Raw genomic sequence first — 23,154 nt, forward strand, 5'->3', positions numbered from 1 at the left:
AGAAAAACCTACAATATACAAGGCAGCAATTCCTCTACAAACTTAAGTTCCAAATGAACACAAACCTTTTGGGAGGCTAGGAAAATTCAGAAGCAACTGCAACTTCCAAAAGTCTTCCTCGCGGAATTTGCTGTTGTCATCTCGCTTTTGTTTGAAAGACTCGATTATACCAAATCGAATGAAGTGTCATGTGAAACAGGTCGTGTTTTGCAGGCTTTGCATGCCAAAGAAAATGGCGTTGAACCTTTCTAACAGCTAGTTGCATATCAAGATACTTCTTTTCCGGTATAGCAACAAGTATGCTTTTCAAGTTCGGAATATCCTTCTCAGCTATTATCAACGAGAACGTGTCGCAATTCAAGATTTCGAAAAAGGGAGGCACGAAATTATCCGATATAATCACGGGCACGCATTCATAAAATATGGCTTCGACTACTCTAGGACTATTGACTTCATAGCCCTTTGGGCAGATGCAGAACTTGCTGCTCTTCATATGCTGTATATAATTCATTTTGCTAGCGACACCACTTGGCATTGGACCAAAGATCTCCATGTCAGGATCTTTGTCCTTCCAATGCTCGAGCAAGATTGGACGTAAGTATCCATGCATATTCCCAGCATAGAACGCGAGAATTTTCCTTTGAGATGGTGGCTTACCTCCGAGATCTCTAAGTGGATTTCTGGCAGAGCGGACATATGTTTCTGGAAGGGATATATCCCTTCCTATTTTGAAACCTACCGTTACATCTGCGTTGCAGAGGGCCTTGATACAATGCTCCATGTGGTGCCTTGTTTCGTATGGTGCCTATGATAAATACGATTATAAGCTCAAATGTTGAACGAGCGTATACTGTCAGGTAACTTGAATATCACAAAGAAAAAGACGGGAGAAAACTACACAGTATAGCCTCTCTCTAAAATAGTAGCCACCAAATTTTTTTTTTTTTTTTTGTATATTAATGTGTAATATACATATTTTATACATAATCAGTGTATCTTAATGTACATTTTTTGTTTATTAATGTATAATCTACATTTTCATACGTTATATGATTTGTATATTTGGCTAGCGGATATAATTATTTTTGGCCGAGCGGCATTATGTGTAACGTGCCCAAAGGATGGTGGCAAGATATATGCAATACATCTAATAAGTCAATCCAAGATTTGCCTAAAAACACTACAAACTCATTTTTTGAATCATCAAGCCATAGCGGATAACACGAAATACATGCGGGGTTAAGAAAAAAGAATGAAATTTTACATTACCCAGTCATGGCATGCGACAAGAAAATGATCAGCTCCACCAGTTCTATTCCAGAAACGGTATTTTGCTGCAATCTTCTCTGAGTATTCCTTCAAATACTGGCGTAGGTTTGTTCGATTGTGAGAATTACGCACATATAGAGAATGCTCCAGCATCCTTGAACTAAAGGGCAGGTAGAACAGGTGAGCTTTTCGGGGATCCTTCACGACGAACTTATTGTTTCCCTCCATTAGTTTCATAAACCATCCCTCAGATGCATACAATCCCTTCATTATTGGTTGATGAAAAATGGGTTTCTCTCCATCCTTGTAGACGTAAACTTTGAGAATCCGCTCCATGAGTTCGTAACTCCTGCAAATTCAAGGAAGCATAAGGGAAAAATCCAATAGCACAGATGCGGATCCAAGATACTTCTTACTTCAGCACAAACAGAGAAAAATCTAAGTTTCTATCAATGTCAAAACTAGTCAGTAGCTCCAACTCACATATGAAATAAAGCTCTTACACTATTTTTCTCCTCTAGCTTTAGAAGTTATATCCACAAGGAGTCTAGATTATGCTGCAAGAGAGCAACATAGCTAAACTAATCTAGAAAATATCTATGTTGCTCGGACTCTCCGAAAATGTTGTCAGGTGCGTGTCGAATAGTATATTTTTGAAGGATCTGACACGGGTGCGGCAGCATTTTGGAGAGTCTGCGCAACATAGGAAAATATCAGCTGGTTATTATGCATCAGAATGTTACTAAACAGCAACAAACCTTTTGAACATGGACACATTTCGAAAGGCAGGAGCATAAAGTTCTCGATCATTCCTCAGAAATGGAGCATTCTCAATCTGTAATCTGGCAGCCAGAATTTCCTGGTCACGTTCAGAAGACCACCTAGGTCTCTGCAGTCCAATTTAAAGAAAATAGTGAATTCTCATTCCATTTACAGTATAGGGAGGCAACAGCTTTGAGCAAGAGAAGAAAAAACATACCATAGCACGTGAACGAGCACGATGCCTAACTAGTAACCTTTCCATCTGAGAGATTGAAGTTATAGTTTTTGGTGGCATCATACACCTCATCTTCTTTTTAACTGGACTTTTCATACCATTACTTGAGACAGTAATATCCGTTTGAACCAACGAATGGTTTCCATTATTTGGGAGAACTTGAGTCAAATCTCCTTTTGAAGACTTGTTACGAGCAGTATGATTGTAGTTGCTTTCATTTAATCCTAAGGTAACCAATGGCAATGGATCTATATGTTTTGAAGCAATCACAGAAGTCAGGTTAGTCGCGCTTGTAGTTTTAGTATCAATTCGCATGCTACTTCTATTTGCATCTAACTCAGAGTCTGCTGAAAGTTCACCATTTGGTTTCACAACTTGCTCTAAAGAAAGATCCTGTCTAGATTCATCATTCTTTTGCAATATAGAACCACGATCTTGGTTTCCACTGTTCTGCATTGCGGTTCCCTCACCAATGTCCGCATCTTCATCGAATAGGTTATCATTTTCAATAGTTGCATCTTCAACAAAATCAGAGTCATTATCAAGGGCTTTGCCATCTGAATGATCGCTATCTAGTTTTACCTCATGCTCGCCATTTACTCCTTCGTCATTTTCACCATCTTCACCCGTATCACCATTATCCGTACTTTCCACACAATGAACCAACACAGATGCACTATCAGAGTTTGAGAGTTTTTTTCCTACAAGGGTTCCAGCAACCTTTGCAGATTTGACAGTATATTCTCTTATTGAGAAGCTAATCTTCTCCGGTAACAAAATTGTTTTATCCGGTACCAGAGAGCGAAGAGCATTGCCATAAGGAAGCATCAAGGTCTGGCAAAATAAATGAGTGACAGCCACCAAAACCAAAATCAAAATCCATTTCCTTTTATCAATTTGACGTAGAATTTGAAACTCCTCGCCGCACTTCATTCTTTAAAATTCAACTCAAATCAGTAGCTCGTCAAGGCAATTCAAGAATCTGTTTCATGATTTCCTGCATAAAAGCTAAAATTTCTAAAATTTCTGCAGTTCCTTTTTGGTAATATACTGCCTTTAGCTCAAACGTACATATAATGAAACAAATTTCAAACACACATATATTTATACTAAATTCGGACCTTGTTGTCACAAAAATTTAGTCTACACTATACACCTGCTGACTTAAAATCCCACTTCTGTCAAAAAATGCAATGAAGTTAAAAAAAGTGCAGCCCGGTGCACTAAGCTCTCGCTATGCACAAGTCCATGGAAGGGCCGGACCACAAGGGTCTACTGTATGCAGCCTTACCCTGCATTTCTACAAGAGTCTGTTTTCACGGCTCTAACCTGTGACCTCCTGGTCACATGGCAGCAACTTTACCAGTTACGCCAAGGCTCCCCTTCAAAAAATATTGCAAAGAAATTGAACTACCTACTAGTACAAAAGTGCTTCACTGAGCTCTGAAATGTATAATCTTTAGCTACAAATTCAAGCTCCAACAACCAAAATAACAATTGGGTATCTCCAAAATGAACATAAAAGTTAGTAAAGGCAAAAAAGAAGCTAAAATTTGATCAACTCAAGCACAAACTTTAGCTCCAAAATCAAGTTCTATGAGCCAAACCAACAATTGGGTATCTCTTAAATGAACCTAAAACTAATTAAAAGAGTATTAAAGAACTCAAACTTGACCATTTTCCACAACAGTAAAGGATCAAGAATGAAGTATTACCGAGCAAAACAGCAGAGTTGAAGTGAGGCCCAGTGCTCAGTAGCAGCGTCGGTAGCGACCACAAAATTCTCAAGAAAAATGCAGGTTTTTAGAGTAATAATTTGAAGTAGTTGAAAAGGTTTAAAATCTAATGTTTTTTTTTTCTGAATTTAGTAACCCAAAGCTAGTGTCATTTAGTAGTATATCAAAATGGAACAAGAGTGACAGGGTCTGCTCAAAGTCAAAGGGGTATTTTTCTAAATTTAGCACTATAGTTTTCTTTGTCCAAAGGGACCATCTTGTCGGTAAGCCATTATTGTTTCTTACTCTTTCTCATTTTATGCGATCGGTTTCTTAAAAACTAACTAAGTATTTAATTTGAACAATTGTATTTTATCTGAATTGCTGAACTCCATTACCAACTATTTAAAATATACAAATCATAAGTGATACTTTTACTATCCCTCAATGAAAGATTATGTTTAGTATTTTACATATATTTAACTTTTATATCACAAGTTTCTTTAAATTTCTAATTTAATACTATACCATTCGTTTTAATTTTCATACGTCACAATAGTTTAGAGCCTAATAACTATAATTTGCATAATTACCATTCATAGCTATATATCAACTATATGTATTTGTTCGAGCAACGAATACAACTAAGGCGAAATAGAGAAACCATCTAAGCTGTGAGAGCTTGTTTTTCTCTTGTTTAAGTTCAAAACTATTAATCTTTTATTTTGTGAATTTTGCTATAAAATTCAAATATAACTACGGATGATAAATTTACTAAAAGTATAATTCGAATGTAAATAAAGTATAAAATATTTGATGTATCGCGTAATTTTTCCTTTCCGTTACTCGATAACAAAGAAACCAAGGAGGGCCTACTCACTTAAGATGTGTGGATAAACTTTTAGAAAGGAATAGCTATTCATTACTATATTAATCTAGAATATGTCAAATTGCCAACTCTATTCATTTTAACTGCATTTGGGGCGAATCATCTCAAATATATTAGATTATGGGTTCGAGCTATGAAAACATCCATTAATATTTGCATTAAGATAGATTATCTATATCACAGCGGAATGCCTACCCTGGGGTGAATCTACCTTGATTTCTTCTAACTCTAGTTGTAAGCCTAATCATATCGCGTACACCAATAGTCATAGCTAATGCTTCAAACATCACCTTCAGTGTGTGTATTATGTGTGTATATTTTTTTTAACAATAGTACCCGGACCAATTTGCACGCAACTCAACTATTCCATCGACTACCTTACTACCTAAATATACACTTAATAAAATACTGTAAGAGAATTAAGAAACTCTTGATTCAAAAGGCATCCAAAGTGCATAAATGTACTCAACTTCTAAGTCAAAAGTTTTTTTAAATGTAAAAAGATATCAACTACAATAGTTTCATTGAACAAATAAAAATCAATAAGCAAATTTTCAACCCTAAAAATCCATATAATACTCTAAACTTGCTGCTCTTTCTTGAATTCATCTCCATTCTCCTCAGGTGCACAATACCTTTTCCAAAACCAATGACTTTGCCATAGCAAATAAATTTCTTCAATTGGAACTTGCTTTGTCTCAGGCAAAAGCAACAATATGAAGCAACTCATAATAATAATCAAACCAGCAAATAGCAGAAATATGCCATATTTGAGGTGACAAAGTGAAACCAAGAAACATTGTGCAATTAGTGCTGTGAAAATCATGTTGACACAAACAACAATACTTTGTCCTGCTGATCTTGTTTCCAATGGAAATATTTCACTTGGAACTAACCAACCTAAAGGACCCCATGATCTTCCATAGGCAAGAACAAATATGCAAATTATTATTACTAGGAATATTCCAATTCCTTTTGGTAGCACTACACCTTGTCCAAACTTTAATGCTAGTGTAATGGCAACTGCAACCTGTGGATCAAGATTTATAGTAAGTATACTATCCGATGAAAACGGAGAGTTAGAAATCTATAGTAATGCTGATTGAAGCGAGTCAGTATAGAACATGATATCAACTTCATTATGAGAAAAAGTTGTTGAAAATGCATCTTTAGCGAAAATAAAAGAGGTTAATATTACAAAACTAGCCAGGTTCAGTTCTGGTGTGTATGCCGCCTTACCCCTACCTATTGAAGGTAGAGAGACCATTTCCGATAGACCCCCTCAAGAGAAAGAAAGACGAAAAACCAAAACTACCAAGAAACTAAAGTTTCCAATTTTTTTTCCTTTTGAAAAAGGAAGTATATGAGTAAGGTTTTAGAAGGGAAAATTAAACCAAATGGACATATAGTAAACTTTTTAGTGTCAATGCAATTAACATGTTATAGCAGACAAAACCATCTTGCTTTCCAGGTAATTATTTTCACTTTTTATGGACATTTAGAACTATATTGTCAGTATATAGAAGTTAAACTGAAGCAAAAATTACCATGACACAGATTAACGTCTTGCTTTCCAGGCAATTATTTCCACTTTTTATGGATATTTAGAACTATATTGTCAGAATATAGAAGTTAAAATGAAGCGAAAATTACCATGACGCAGATCATTTCAACTCCAGCTTCCAAAAAGAAAGCTCTTCTTCCAAACTTATCAACAAAGGACATTGACATAAGTGCACCAACAACAAGTGCTCCACCAGTAATAACAGATGAATAAAGAGAAGCTCCTGAGCCAAACCCTAAACTCTGAAAAATAACAGGTGCATAGAAAAGGATTGTGTTCATTCCAGTAAGCTGTTGAAATGCTGGAATTGCTAATGCTCCAATCACCAATTGTGGCCGATTTTTCCTCTCTAGTAAATTTCCAAATGGATTCTCTATAGCTTTTGCTTCATTACTTGCATCTATAAGATCAGCAAATTCTGCATCCACTTTTGAAGTTCCTCTAACTTTTTCCAATATTTCCCTTGCTTTCTCTAATTTACCTGTTATACAATTTTTAATCAAGATGATATAATAATAAAAAAGTAAATCCATGAAAACACCAAGGGATTTTAACATTTAATATATTATCTAAAAATATTTGATCTTATATACACAATATAATTTTCAGGCTAACGAGGTTCGGAAAAAAAATAGAGACTTCAAGTCTCATATAAATACTTATCAATGGTTAAGGTACTTAACCATTATATATGATATTTTATAGAAAAATATATTAAATGAATTATTTGCACCGTACCATCTTTTTCTAGGCCAATCTGTAAATTATATTCCCGTTATTACATTTGCAATGTAGTAAATTTTATCTTTAAAAGTAGTTGAATGGATCTTTCTTTTTGCAATAGCTCACTAGGCTAATAGAGGATAAAATTTATATAGTGGCCTAAAAATGGCCATTTGTGCAAATGTCCCTAAATGTCTTGGACTTGTAAATTACAAAGGCTCCTCATATTTTATTTCATTTAATAATAATAATAATAATAATAATAATAATAATAAGGATTTAAGTTGTATAAATTGACAGGATAATTAATTTAACCTATCATAACAGGTTAGTTAGCATACCATTTTATTCTAGTTAATGATTCTATATTATTAAATAGAATTACCTGTAATTACCTTTTAAGTGGACATTATAAACTTTTTTTTCGTCTTCAGTTGTATAGAATTTAAACTTTAATAACACAAAAACTTACTGGCATATCAAGTGTTTACACCAAATCATACTAATTTACCTTGCTCGACGAGACTGTTTGGTGTCTCGGGAAGGAAAAGGCCACCAACAAACATGAGTACAGCAGGAATTGCTGCTAATCCAAGAGATAATCTCCATCCCCATGGATGGATTTGAGCAGTTGCATAATTGACCAAATTGGCTATTAATACTCCCAAGCAAGTTGTGAGTTGAAACAATTGGTTAACTGCTCCTCGGATTTTTGCAGGTGCCATTTCTGAAAGATATAACGGAACTGCCTGGAATTTTGAAAAAAGAACTTTTGAAAGTTAAAGTTGTGTTTGAACATGTATTTATTTAAAAAAAAGTTGAAGTTTTGTGAGTGAAAGAAAAAAATTTACTCTAAAACTACCCTAGATTGATTTTTGGAAACTTGAAAAAAGAAATCGAACTTTCTTCAAAAATTGATCAAATTTCATGAAGAAACAATGTTTTTAAAACTTTTTATCTGAAAAAAATAGCCAAAATCTATATCCAAACAGATCCAAATTGGGCAAATTCGGTAGACCAATTATTTGACCCGTCTTGATCTAAGGAAAGTTTGGACATTTTGACTCATGACTCATTTAGTAATTTGACATGTTTTGACTCATCCAAATTTGCAACCTCTACTAACAATATGATAGGGTTCGCTCTAGTGGTGAGCACCCTCCAATTCCAAGTCACCCAAAAGCTAGCAAGGTCGAGAGTTCTTGGAGGGGGGAATTAAAAAAAAAGGGTTCATGAAAGCATGCGCAGAGCTACAGTTGTCGAAAGATGGTCAAACAATCATACACCGTTCATAAAAAAATTTATGATATACATCAAATATTAATATTTTTCATACATATATATTAAATCTTGCATACCCTTAAATCGAATTACCTGGTTGCTAAATCCAATGCCAACACCAAGAAGACATCGACCAATAATGAGCATAGCAATATTTTTAGCAGAGGCATTAAGTACTGCACCAAGAAAAAAACTAACTGCACCACATAGGATACTGGCTTTACGGCCTTTATTCCTAGTAACATGTGAAGCACCAAATGTAGATATAAGTGCAGCAAAATACAAAGAGGAAGTGAAAAGTGTGAGAATTTGATTGTCATATTTGCAATAATCTGTTTCTTTGAGATGTTCTTGCTTCCTGCTGTACACTTTGGGGAAAAATATTTTCAAGAAATCATCCATAGAAGTCACCCCACCTGAAACAAGCAAAAAATTCAGACTTCAAATTATTTAAATATTTATTCAGAATAAGGTCTGCGTATACACTATCTATTAAATATATTTATCTTAAAAATCTATTAAATAAATGATTAGATTTCCAAAATCATAAACTCGAAACCCCAACTCCGTCTCTGATGAGGGGAAGGAGTAGGTTTGAAGAAATCTCGAAAATTTACAAGTTGTGCTGATAATAAAAATTAACAAGTTTTACTATTTCAAAAGATTGTCAGATTTAGCTAAATTATTATTGTATTAGAATAGTGTTAATCACGAAGAAAATATACAACAACAACCCAGTAAAATCCCACAAGTGGGGGCCTGGGAGGGTAGAATGTAGGCAGACCTTACTCCTACCCCAAGGGGTAGAGAGGCTGTTTTCGGAAGACCCTCAACTCAAGAAGACGAAAAGAGATATCAATATTATCAACAGAAAATAATAGAAACAATGACAACAACATAAGAAACAGAGAATAGATACAAAACACTAATAACAACCCGTAGATAAGGCCCGGCACAATGAAAAACGGGAGAAGTTAATTACGAAGAAAATATACTAACCAGAAACACCAAGATCATAACCAAAAAGAGAACCTCCAGTGGCTGCAATAATGCAAGAAAAAATGAAATACCAAGTAATTTTATACTCATAAAGATGTGCTCTTGCTCCTCTTCTATCATCAAATCCACCACCTGCCATTGTTTTTAATTCTCCTTACAATTTCTTCTCTTCTTCTTTTATTCTATCACTAAAAACTGAAAAGGAAATTTGTAAATGGCTTGTAGAAAGTAGAAAGAAAAAGTTGTTATTTATGCATGTTTTAGGTGATTCAAATTAGCCAAAAAGGATAATGCTCATCTGAAAAAAGAAAAAAGATACTTAAACGTTAGTCAATTTGAAGTGAGTTTGCACTAGGAGTCTTATTTTTTCATTAAATGACAATCAGAAAAAGGATATATAATCATTTAATAATGGTTTGAATTATATATATTGACAATGTAAATTGTTTTTACCCTTCCAGTATAATTTACTATTTTTATTAGGCTATCAATTAGTGTCTATCATAAAGATTTACTTGTAAATTATAACTAACTTAAAAGTGATCCAACATATATATATATATATATATATATATTAGTTATCAGTGTATTCTTTTAGTTATCAGTGTATAAAACTTAAACCATCAAATAAGCGCATGTTCTACGTTTCACTCTTTTTTTTTTGTTTCTGCTTATTATTATATACCGTTGCAAATAAATAGTACCTTAAATATTTTATCTTTTAAGGTGTAAATTCATTTAAAAATTAATACAGTTTCAAAAAATAAATTTAATAATAAAACTATTTGTCTAAATTTATTATTTGTTTCTGTTAAACATTTTGCTTAATTAAAACTTCACTAATTAAAACAGTGATGGTGAATTTTAAAGGGAAAAAATAATAAATGCTTTTTGCTTTCTGAAAATGTGGTCTTTAATTATGAAACAAATTCAGCCAAAAAAAACTATTAATATTTGGGACTTTAAGGGAGTATTAATTATTTACTACTCCATATATCTCATTACGTGACAGCATTTAATGCGTGGTATACTCGTTACAATTAGTTGAAAACTAGTTTAATGGGAAAGTTTTATAATAATAAATTATTAAAAATGACATATATATTAGGATGAGAGGAATATTAATTAGCAGGAAAAAGGGATCGGTTGCTTATTTTCTTCCATTTTGAGAAGCATCACTCTGCTAGCAGGAAGCACGCAAGCCCAATAATATCTTACGTATGTAATAACTTTACAATAATTTATTTTATATTATTACTTAAAAACTCTCTCAGATTTAATCTTTGGTTATTCAACATAGAAAAAGCCACCATCAAAATTCAAAAAAGAATTTGGTTGCTACTATAAGATTTTTGGAATCAATAAGACTGACAATTATTATTATTATTATTATTATTATTATTATTATTATTATTATTATACATGTAATGTGTGATAAGCCTACTGGTCGATAAAGTTCTAAAAAGTTGTTGAAGTAAATTTGGGAAAGCTAGTTGATACATGTGAGGGATAAAGTAGATAATGAAGTCGTTGGAGTTTGAAAATATGGTTAGTTGGACTGGATATATACAGAATAAACATTAATTATAAACCACTTAATATGGGATAAACGGATAAGGACACTATATATTGAACGTTAAAAATTTATTGCACCTAATATTCATATTAAATTTATAAATTAGAGATATATGCTTTTTATATAAACAAACTTCTCTGTAACATCCTCATTTGTTCCGAATATTTTTGGATGTTATAGCAAATTAATGTTATAGAGAACATATATTATAACAGAACATTAGATTTGGTTCCGCAAAAAACTTGGCTTTTATAGTGAAGCACTGTTATATAAGGATGTTGTTATAGGGAGGTCTAACTGTACGCACTAATTACTAATTAATGATATTCTTACTTAAATTTTTAACTGTTAAAAATAAATAATTTATTTAGTTTAATATAATAAGAGATCAATATAATAACGAGTGCAAGTAAGTATTTATCTACATAGAGTTTCAACATAGTAGGGAAGAGATTACCATAATCTATACGGCAAAGGAATATTTATTGGAGGTTTATCTAATACTAGCAAAACTTTCAATTTTTATACTCGGTTAATTAGCAACTCATAATTTAATGAAGGACTAGTGGCTTAAGAAGAAGGATATATATATATATCTCATGATCTGTCTGGATAAATTAGCTTAAATTATACAATCTTATCATGTTGATTTCTACTTTTTCAAAATTTATCTTTTAATGGAACTCGTTTTCCCCAGAAAAAGGAATTCTCTAATTTCCTTTATCTAAAACAACTTTCTGCTGACAAATAATTACAGCCCAACCAATTGAAAAATATTGCTTGCAACTCCGATGAAATGATCATCACAGTTGACAAATTATGTGTTGGTAAAAATACAGTTGACAAATAAAATGATTTCGATGAAAAAAAATCTCGATCTCCGAAAGCGTTTTCCTTCCCCCGTTGCACCTCCCTCCCTTCGTCGAGCAAGTATAGTGTTGAATAAGTAGGTGTAACTGTTGAGTTCTACGGCGGTGAACTCAACGGCGTCAGTTATAATGATTCTGCTACTGTGAAAAAATATGCTAGACGTGCTCAATTGGGTGAAATTTTTTAATTAGATCGTGCTACTTTGAAATCCGATGGTGCTTTTGATAGGGTTCATTTTCTACGTCATGGAGCAGTGAGAGTTATGACATATTTTATTTTAATAATAAATGCTATTATGCTAACATTTTCACATTCATTTTAATATTAAAATAAGATAATTTTACCAGTTGAAGGGAGACTATCATGAATAATAAAGGTATGCTCTGCACTGAACCTCCAGTTAGCAAAACAACTATCTTAAATCCAGAGTCAGTATTGGTCGCAGACTTGAACTATGAATGTTTTAGAGTTATCACTGCTTATACATAATGATCAAGATGTTGATATGAGCTTTAATAGCCAGCACATTACGGCACTGTGCTATCCCGGTTTTCATGAGTGTTTTTGAGAATTAGCCCAATTTTCATAGGAAGCAGCTTACTTCCACCCTCACATAGGTGAAATATGTCAAGGGTACTCCTGTAAATCTAATACCTACTCATACAAGCTACAGATTTTCATTAAGAGTTAATAAAACTCAGCCTCACAAATTATTACAGGATAAATACACTCATACCATATGGATTGAACAATAATAAAAATAGTGCATTTCAAACCAATCCATCATATGATTCGTTCTTCCCATTGAACCTAGTTATAAGAACTCTAGTCCCCAGGTTGGGTTTCCTCATATATGACTTGTGAGTTTATGGGCTTTAATACCATCCCCCTCGTTGTGCTCTAGACCCTTTCTCTTGCTAAGGCTTTAGTTAGTGGATCTGCAAGATTATCACAAGATTTAACATAATTAACATTAATGGTACCACTTGTCAAATATGATCTCATAGTACTGTGTTTTGTCCTTATAGGTTTTGGATGTACCGTTGTAATAACAGTTTTGTACTCTCCAAATTGCTAGCGGTGCTATCAAANAACCAATTCTCTTCCTCACTAGTTGAAGCTAATCTTCACGGTAGAGTTAGCTATTATTGTTTGCTTTTTTGATTTCTAACAAATAACACCACCTCCCAAAGTAAAAATATAACTTGTAGTAGAACAGGAATCACCAGATAAAGTGTTCTAATCTGCATCAGAAAAGCCTTTGAGTACTTCTTATAAAATAAGCCATAGGTTTTTGTACCAAGTAAATACCTCATAACTCTTGTTATGGCATGCCAATGTTCATAACCTGGCTTGCTTGTAAACCTCCTAAGTACTCCTATGCGTATGCAATCCGGCCGAGTACAATCAGTCATATATCTCTAGCTTCCAATTAAGCTAGCATATTCCTTTTGATTTATCACATCATTGTAACTTTATAGAGGAAATAAGTGAACACCTGAATCAAAAGGAGTTACAACACGCTTGCAATCAATAATATTATATTTTTTCAAAAATTTCTCAACGTAATGTGTTTGGTCAAGGAAAATTCAATCACATGTTCTAGTAATTTTCATTCCAAGAATCAAATTTGCCTCACCTAAATCTTTCATGTCAAATGACTACTAAGCATGCTTTTAGTTTCTCCAATAACATTTATGTTAGAGACAAATATTAACAAATCATAAACATAGAGGCAAATAATTACATGTGAATTATTTCAAGACTTATGATAGATGCACTTATCATACTCATTTGATTTAAAACCATTTTCAATCATGTAGAAATCAAACTTTTCATGCCATTGCTTAGGTGTCTGTTTCAAGCCATATAGGGATTTAGTAAGTTTACACACTTTACTTTCTTGGCCTGCTTCTATAAAACCCTCAGGTTGATCCATATAAATTTCTTCATTTAGGTCCCCATTTAAAAAAGAAAGAATTACGCTTTTAATCACTTGGCACAGCAACCCAACTAAAAATGGCCCAGGTTTGAAACCTTTACCCGGTTTGGCCCAGGTTGTATATATCTTGAAAGAAACTTTTCAGTCTTTAGCCCATTATTAAAGACATACTTCTAGGGTTTTTTTCTTTTCTTCTTTCTTCTTTCCCAGCGTACTCAATCTCTCTTCACTTGCCTCTCTCTTCCTTCTCCCTAAAATTACAGATTTTTTTTGTACACACTCGTGATAATCCTCGCATGCTATGTCAATTAGATTTCTATTTTTGAGTTAATTGACAAAAGGAGGTTAAGGAACCAGAATAAAATTTGGCATATCAGTCCAAAAATTATCAGATCTGGCCTAAAACTATCAGATCTTGCCTAAAAGAGCATCTCCGGCTACCCCGTCTCATATTTTCTTATTTCTCTTAGTGTTTGTTTCATCCTTTGCTACTGGTGAAGCCCAGATTTAATGCCAAAATCTCGCCGGAAAAATTCAACACCAGCAACCGCCGAAAACTGTAATGTGGTGATGGACAGAAGGTGTTTTCTGGTGTAAACTTGTATAAGTAGTGTTTATACAAACTTATACAATATTGTATAAATATGTATAAGTATGTATATATGCGTACAATGTTGTATAAATTAGATATATTTTTAATGTATAAGTGTGTATATACATTGTACGTGTATAGTAGACATCCATGGATGTTTGACACTTTCTTCTTCTCTTCTTCTTTGTCTTTTTTTCTGATATACATTATTAGAAATTGTATATACAAGTTTATACAAAGTTATACATCATTATACATGTAATGCACATGTGTAGTTAAATCTAAAATTAAAATTTTATATGTTCAATCTATGTATAAATCGACTTTTCTTGTTGATTTATTTGCAANTTATAGTTCAATCTATGTATAATACGTACTTTTCTTGTTGTATTTATTTGTACAAAATACATGAACGCGCCAATTAATTTTTTCAAAGTTTTTTATTTTTTTATTTTATTGCTATTTGGAAACTTGAAAAAGAAGAAAACTTAAGGTTTTCAAGTTGCATTATATATGAATTTCAATTTTTTGTAGCTGGAATAAGAATATATACAAACTTGGGGAAGAAGAATAAAAAATCACCGAATTTTCATGCTTGAAGATCTGCAAAATAAAAAAAGAAAGAAAAAAATGCTTATTTTTCAAACGCTGGCCTATAATTAATGGGCTACAGATTTGCAAAGTTGTAACTGGGTTATTCCGCTGCAATGTATGTAAGTGGACTGTATTTTTGTGTAATTCTCCCTTTAAAAAGTAGTTTTTACATCCATTTGATAAATATGAAATCGAGTATTGTAGCATAGCAATTAAAAGTCTAATAAAGGTAATTCTAGTTATCGGAGAAAAAGTATCAAAAAATTCTAGGCCTTCTAGTTGCTTAAAACCTTTAGCAATTAACCTAGACTTATACTTATCAACGGATCCATCCGGTTTTAACTTTTTTCTTAGGACCTATTTGCACCCAATTGTTTTACTACCTGGTGGTAAATTAACCATCTTCCAAGTTTTATTAGAAATTAGTGACTTCATTTCATCATTTACAGCCTCTTTCCAAAAAATAGCATCAGGTGATAATAAAACTTCTTGTAAAGTAAGATGGTCATTTTCAATATTAAAAACATAAAAATGAGGACCAAAATCTTTTTCTATTCTAGCTCTTTTTTCTCCTTCTTAACTCAAAAGCATCATTTTCTTTATTTTGCAAAATAGAAGTAGAAGAACTAGGCACAGACAAAAATTATTTTTATCTCTTTGACCCCCACTATTTTTAAACTCAAATGGAATTTTATTTTCATGAAAAATAGCATCACCTAATTCTATAATTATATTCTCTTCAAGATTTATAAATCTATAGGCTGTACTATTAGAAGCATAACCAAGAAAAGCACAAGTGGTAACTTTTTTACCCAATTTCATAATTTTAGGATCTGTTATCCTAATATAGGCTAAACAAACCCCAAACTCTCAAATAACCTAAATTTGGCTTGTGATTTTTCCACTACTCAAATGGTGTCAATTTTGTTTTCTTATGAGGCACCCTATTCAACACATAACATGCAGTCAAAATAGCTTCTCCCCACAAATTTAAAAGTGCATTTGACTCAATAAGCATGGCATTAGGTAGCTTTACCAAAGTTTTATTTTTTCTTTCAGCCACACCGTTTGATGCAGGAGAATAAGGTGGAGTAGTTTCATGAATTATTCCCAGTGATTTAACAAAAGAATTAAATTCATTAGACTCATATTCACGGCGTCTATCACTTCTAATTCTTTTTATTTTTCTACCGAATTAATTTTCAACCTCATGGAGATAATTTTTAAAATTTTCAAACGCATTACTTTTATTTTTCATCAAGTAAACATATGTATAGTTAGAGAAATCATCAATAAAAGTAGTAAAATATTTATTTTCTCCACGAGTGAAAATTCCTCCAAGTTCACAAACATCGGTGTGAACTAATTCTAACAGTTCAATTTTTCATACAACTTGGAAATGAGGCCTTTTAGTTATTTTAGCTTTATTACAAGCCTCATATTTTTCAAAATTCTCTTTAATCATTGGGGTTAATCCTAAACTACTCATGATTCCCACATAACGATTATTAATATGACACAAACGAGCATGCCAAATATTAGTAGAAGAAACCATATAAACAGAACTAGTAGAAGTTTTATTCATCTCAACGTTCAACTTGAACATCCCATAACATGCATACCCCTTACCCAAAAAGATGTTAGTACACTGTAATTGTAAAATAATTCTGGAAATATAAATGAACATAAACAGAAATGAACATAAACAGAAAACCAATTCGAGCCCACTGAATTCACAGTGTTTCCTTAAGGAATTTAATCCCCTCCTAGTACCCAAGGTTAGGGGTGTACAAAGAAAACTGATAAATCGCACAAACCCGATAATCCGAGTCAAACCAGAAAAAAAACCCGATAGTGGTTTGGTTTGATTTGGTTTGGTGTTGGAAGAAAAAACCCGACCATAATTGGTTTGATTTGGTTTTAACTAAAAAAAGTCAAACCGAAACTAAACCAACCCGACATTACATTTATACAATTTTAAAAATATTTTGTAATATAAATATTTATTTAATATAATTTATAAATATTTCTTAAACTAGTTCACAATTTTATCTTTAAAAGTATTATTTTAAATTTTGGACTTAACATTCTTGAATGGTCCAATAAATTTTATAGCCATAAAGGTAGTATGTCAGTACTAATGCTAATAAAGGAATTTCGATTCAACACTAGCAATGACAATAGTGTTGGATATCTATTTTTGTCACGACCCTAAACCCAAACCCGGTCGTGATGGCGCCTCTCGTGAAGACAAGGTCAGCCGTCACACTTCCAATTCACTTTAAGCAATTAGAATATTAAATACTAAGTCTTTAACAAAAATAAAATCCCAAAATAACAGTATAAGTTGCGGAATTAAAAATCAACACAGCCCGACATCAGGGTGTCACCAGTCATGAGCATCTAAAACAATACTACAAGTCTGAAAGTCTACTCCACTACTACATAACTGAATCAGAAAGGAAATAAAATAGAGGGAGAATGCACTGGGCTGCGAATCGCCAGGCAGCTACCTAGTAGATCTCCGAAGATCTGCTGGAAACTATCAACCCTCAGTAGCAGGACCTGTAGCGCCCGAATCTGCACACAGGGGTGCAGGGAGTAAAGTGAGTACTCCAACTCAGTGAGTAATAAGAATAAATGAAGACTGAGCGATATAAAATCACGTTAAACACAACATTAAGCTATAAGAGGCAGAACATAATCAATAAACATAATTAAACAGTGAAATCTCATGAAACACATTTTAAGCAGTCAAACAATATATAAGAAAGACAACTAGAAATGAAAAATACATAAGAACTGCCCCTCGGGAAAAGTAACAACAGAACAATACCAGCCCCTCGGGCTATATCTCATATCTCAATGGGTACCCGCGCTCACTGGGGGTGTACAAACTCCGGGAGGGGCCCCTTACGGCCCAAGCGCAACATCAAGCCATCTCGTGGCATCATAAACAGGTTCTCGGCCTCATATCAATCACAAGCCACCTCGTGGCGTACAATGTCAGGCCCTCGGCCTCATTATCATAATCTATATCACTGCTGCGGCGTGCAGCCCGACCCAAAAGTATCCTCACAACACAGGCCCTCGGCCTTACTCAGTCAGAATCTCATAAGCCCCTCGGGCAACAGTAACATGTGAAGCTCAGCTCAAAAATATCTTTAAAAATGTTATTTAAGGTGTTTAAAACGGAAAAACATAGCTGAGTTTTGAAAACAGTAAAAGTATGGCATGACTGAGCACAAGCATGAAATCAAACAGTGAGGAGAATATCAGTAAAAATCCCCGAAGGGCCCAAACAGTTGGCACGAAGCCCAAATATGGCATGTAGCCCAAATCATGATAATATCAAACAATTTGCTATTAAGTACGCAGTAAAACAGTCGTTCGGGATGGACTAAGTCACAATCCCCAACGGTGCACGACCCCACGCTCGTCATCTAGCGTGTGCGTCACCTCAACATAGCCGAATGCTGTGTAATCCGGGGTTTCATACCCTTAGGACAGCATTTAAAATCATTACTCACCTCAATCCGGCCCAAACTCTAGCTCGCAATTCCTTTGCCCCTCGAATTGGCCTCCGGATGCTCCGAATCTACCAAAATCAAAACGTAATCATCAAAATATGCTAAAGGGACAAAGCCCACTCGAAAATAATCGAAAAACCATGCAAATCCCGAAATTACCAAAACCTGATCCCCGGGCCCACGTCTCGAAATTCGATAAATTTTACATTATTAGATTTCTTATCTCCCCACGAGTTCATACATATCCAATGTTCCAAAATCCGACCACAAACGGCCTTTCAAATCCTCAATCAAAGACCTAGGTTTCTAAGCCCTAGTTTCTCTAATTTTACCCTTAATCGCAGCTCTAATCCGCGAATTAATACCATAAAAACGAGTTTTCATAATCCAAAACCTTACCTCAATGATGTCTCCTTGATTTCTCTCTTCAAAATCGCCAAAGCTCCAAAATTCGTGTTTAAAAGTAGTGAAACCCTCTGAAAGTCGCGAAGGAGAAAATATAAACATTCTGACCCAGGCCTTTCGCACCTGCGGTCCAGATGTCGCACCTGCGTCGCCGCTTCTGCGGTCCCAATGGCCTCACCTGCGGCTTCCACTTACGCGGCCACAACCGCATCTGCGATGTGCATTCTGCACCTGCGTCTTCGCAGATGCGGTCCCACAACCGCTTCTGCGGTTCCTGCCTTCCCAGCCATTTTCCGCTTCTGCGACCTTCCTCCTCGCATCTGCGGCATCGCACCTGCGGTCCCCAATCCACAGGTGCAAAAATACCAGAAGCAGAAAAATCTGCAGCATCTTCAAAAATTCCAAACTCTCCGTCAACCACCCGAAACCTCCCCGAGGCCCCCGGGACCTCAAATAAAAGCACCAAAAAGTCTTATACTACCATTCAAACTTATACCAACCTTCAAAACACCTCAAACAACATCAAAACCACCAAAACACATCGAATTCAAGCCTAAGGTTCTAAAATCTCCGCATTCCGCTTTTGATCAAAAAGTGTACCAAACCACGTCCGAATGACCTAAAATTTTGCACACACATCCCAAATGACATAACAAAGCTACTGTACCTTCCGGAATTTCATTCCGACCCCTATATCAAAATCTCACCTATCAATCGGAAAACGCCAAAAACTCAATTTCGCCAATTCAAGCCTAAATCTACTCCGGACCTCCAAAACACATTCCGATCACACTCCTAAGTTCCAAATAATCTCTCGAAGCTATCCGAACCATCGGAACTCAGATCCGAGCCCTCTAACACATAAGTCAACATCCGGTTGACTTTTTCAACTTAAGCTTTCTTAAAAGAGACTAAGTGTCTCAAACCTTCTCAAAACCTTTCCGAACCCGAGCCAACCAACCCGGTCACCTATAGAACCAATAAACAAAGCAAATAGAAGCAGAAATGGGGAAAACAGAGCGGTAACTCATTAGACGACCGGCCGGGTCGTTACAATTTTTCAGTTTTGCATTGATTTATAATGAAAATGTATAACCTAGTTTATCTTCTTTTTTATGCTTAGTTGTCTAATTAGTAATACTTATTAGTTGTACTTAGTTTAGCACGACCTATATAGTATTTATAGATTATGTTAATTTTTATTATGGTGTATTAATTAGTAATATTTTCTTTGTGCGATTTTATTATCTATGTTATTGAATATTTGAGTACAAATGTTATGACTCAACTCATATTATTATTTTATTTTCTTGGAAAATACATTATATAGTTGTATCCTACTAGGACTAAAATAAATATTTGGAGCACAAGTTACATATTTTGTGCTAGTAAGACTTTATCGGGAAAAAACCCGAAAACCCAAAAAAACCGAAAAATCCGAGAAAAATCGAGATTGAAAAACCCGACTTTATTTGTTTGGTTTGGCTTATAAATTTAAAAACCCGACACCATTGGTTTGGTTTGGTAATTGAAAAACCCGCACCAACCCGACCTATGTATACCCCTACCCAAAGTTATGGATTATTTCCTCCCAGGATAGAACGAATTACACACTGGTGTAGTGGTACTTCAAACCCCAGTGTTTCAGCGAGCACAAAGTTCAGTAGCAAATCACACTTACTGTTGCTTTGTTTGATGCTAAAAGAATGCAGAAGAAGGAGGTGAAATTCTGAGCAGAATAGCGTTGTATTTATAAAGTTGGGCTGAAATCTGAAGAGGTGCAACTCTTTAGAATGGCTGTTTATGCAAAACGGCCACAGCATAAATGCCATTACATAAATGGCCATTTACTCAACAATAAAGAGGGAAAATAAAGAGGAAAAATTGAAGAGGGTAGTTAATTTTCTGTTACCAAAACAGAAAAACGGATTGAATTTATTATTAATATTCTGTTATTAAAATAAATATTTAATAACATTTCTGTTAATATTTTACTATTAACAAATAAATTTGGTCCAAAAAGTTAATCAACTCCGAAGCCGAAGCCGAAGCCGAGCCGAGCCGAGCCGAGCCGAGCGAGCGATGACGACGACGGCGACGACGGCGCGAGGCTTGCCTTCTTCTCAACTCTTTAAGAGCTAGAAGAAGAGCAATTGCTTATATACCCATAAAAAACCTCTTCCTCTTCCAATATGGGACAATGTCCATTTACCAAGGGGGGAAACTTAAAATTTCACTCAAAAATTTTATTTTCCTCCATTTCCTATTTACCCTCTTTTAAGTATTTAATATATTAATTAAATACATAAAAAACCCAACAAAAATACCCTTTTTCGCTGTTACATATTGATCACTCTCAATAGTTTTTTTGAACCTTGCCTTGTCAAGAAGAAAGCTAGACATCAAATTTTTTCTCATTGAAGGATTATAAAGTACGTATTTCAACGTTAAAACTCTTCTTGAAGTAAACTTCAACTCGACCTCTTCTTTTTCAAGCACCCGGGTTGTGAGAGAATCACCAAGCATGATGGTTTTGGGCTCCTCAAATGGAGTATATACTTTAAATAGTCTCAATCATAGCAAACATGACGGTTTGCTCCAGAATCAATACACCATCCATCAACATTTTCTACCATGTTAATGTTTGTTATCACTGCCACAAATGGATCTTCGGTAACATTTGCCTATGGTGTAGGACCACGTTTTCGAAATTTGCAAAATCGAACAATATGCCCACTCTTGCCACAGACAAAACATGAATTCGCAATTTGAACTTGTTGATTTTGTGCTTGGTTGTTGCACCATTATTCTTCTTGGGGGGTCTACCATATTTTTTCTCAAAGGTATTCTTCTTCGGCTTCAAAGAAGTATTTTTGTGAGTTTCAGGAGTAAAATTATTTGAAGTAATTAAATTTACCTATATAGTGATGGGTCATAAAGTGCTCTCTTCCGATTGCATAAGTGCATCTTGGCCTCTTGCCTCTTCTTCCATGCGAATCCGTATATCAACGTCTCAAGTGAAGTTTCCTTTTGTTTGTGGCGCATAGTTTTTTGAAATTCCTTCTATGAAGGTGAGAGTTAATCTATTATGCCACAAACAATAAGGTTGTCTCCAGTTTTAATATTCTCGGACATGAGCTCTCCTATGAAGTCTTGAGCTTGGTCTACTACAGATTTGTTGTCCACCATTTGAAAATGAAAAAAATTTGCTAGCAGCATATTTTTTCGCACCTGCCTCCTTGGTATCATACTTACTCTACAATGCTTTCCAATTTTTCTTTGCAGTAAAGTAAGTTCTATCATAATAATTATAAAAATTAACAGACCGACAATTAAGAAGATTATACCAACACTTGTATGAATCATCGTAGTATTTTTAAATTTTTTTTGAAGGGCAATTAGCTCATCATCATTCATGGAGGAGTTGTCTACTTTGCTTGGATTATTCTCAGTTAAAACATAAGAATATAATTACTAAGAATGGCTTGTTGAAATCTCCCACCTTGATATCCGCGGATTTTTCAACTGTAGCCATATTGAATCTCACTTAAAATTATTAGTGAAAATATAATTACAGTTGAAAAATAAAATGAAGAAAATAAAATATCTTTTTTGTTGCTACTGTGTTAAAACACAAAATCAGTAAAACTGTTAGAATAATAAAAGAAATTGGAAAAACAGTAAAGATTAAGAAATATTCCGAGTCCACAATTTGCTTGTGCGTCCTTAAGGAATTTTAACCCCCTCACACGTTGCCAAGGTAATGGATTATATCCTCCCAGGATAAAACGGAATAAACCTTCCCGCAACAGTGGCAATAAAAACTGCAGGATACCAACGAACTTAAAGAACGGAGCAAAATCACACTTACGAATTTGAGAGAGAGAGACTGCGAATTAGAATGCAGTATTTTCAGAAAGAAGGAAGTTCTATAATATTTTTGGTGTGTTAAAAACGAAGCCATGCCTCAGAATTTATAGGCAATTATTGGAAGAGGTGTGATGCTTGTTCTGGAAAAGGTGCCTTTTCAGAAGTTTACGCGGCCTGCCGCGGTCCTACCGCGGTTACGCCAGGACCGCGGCCAGAGTGGCCCTCTGAATCTGCAGCAGGGTTCTGGCGCGGTCCTACCGCGGTTACGCCAGGACCGCGACCAGACTATCCTTTTGAATCTTCAGCAGTGATCTGGCATTTAATTAATTATTAAATAA

The 23,154-nt window shown here is 34.4% G+C and overlaps 2 protein-coding genes across 2 annotated transcripts; both read right to left on the reverse strand.

Annotated features, from left to right (window-relative positions):
- Window positions 1-13: 13 nt before the first annotated feature.
- LOC109219003 (probable glycosyltransferase At3g42180) lies at window positions 14-4,218 on the reverse strand. Its single transcript, XM_019383405.1, has 5 exons — window positions 3,982-4,218; window positions 2,249-3,263; window positions 2,028-2,158; window positions 1,270-1,618; window positions 14-805 (listed from the first exon to the last, which is right to left on the reverse strand). The coding sequence occupies exons 2-5, from the start codon at window positions 3,197-3,199 to the stop codon at window positions 137-139; spliced, it is 2,100 nt and encodes a 699-aa protein (XP_019238950.1). The 5' UTR covers window positions 3,200-3,263; window positions 3,982-4,218; the 3' UTR covers window positions 14-136.
- Window positions 4,219-5,298: 1,080 nt separating this feature from the next.
- Window positions 5,299-9,687, reverse strand: LOC109219002 (sugar transport protein 14-like). The gene is made up of 5 exons (XM_019383404.1): window positions 9,438-9,687; window positions 8,532-8,854; window positions 7,669-7,906; window positions 6,524-6,915; window positions 5,299-5,900 (listed from the first exon to the last, which is right to left on the reverse strand). Exons 1-5 carry the CDS (start codon window positions 9,574-9,576, stop codon window positions 5,451-5,453), a joined length of 1,542 nt encoding a protein of 513 aa, XP_019238949.1. The 5' UTR covers window positions 9,577-9,687; the 3' UTR covers window positions 5,299-5,450.
- Window positions 9,688-23,154: the final 13,467 nt, after the last annotated feature.

Source organism: Nicotiana attenuata, unplaced genomic scaffold (genome assembly GCF_001879085.1).
Source record: "Nicotiana attenuata strain UT unplaced genomic scaffold, NIATTr2, whole genome shotgun sequence".
NCBI classification, from domain to species: domain Eukaryota; kingdom Viridiplantae; phylum Streptophyta; class Magnoliopsida; order Solanales; family Solanaceae; genus Nicotiana; species Nicotiana attenuata.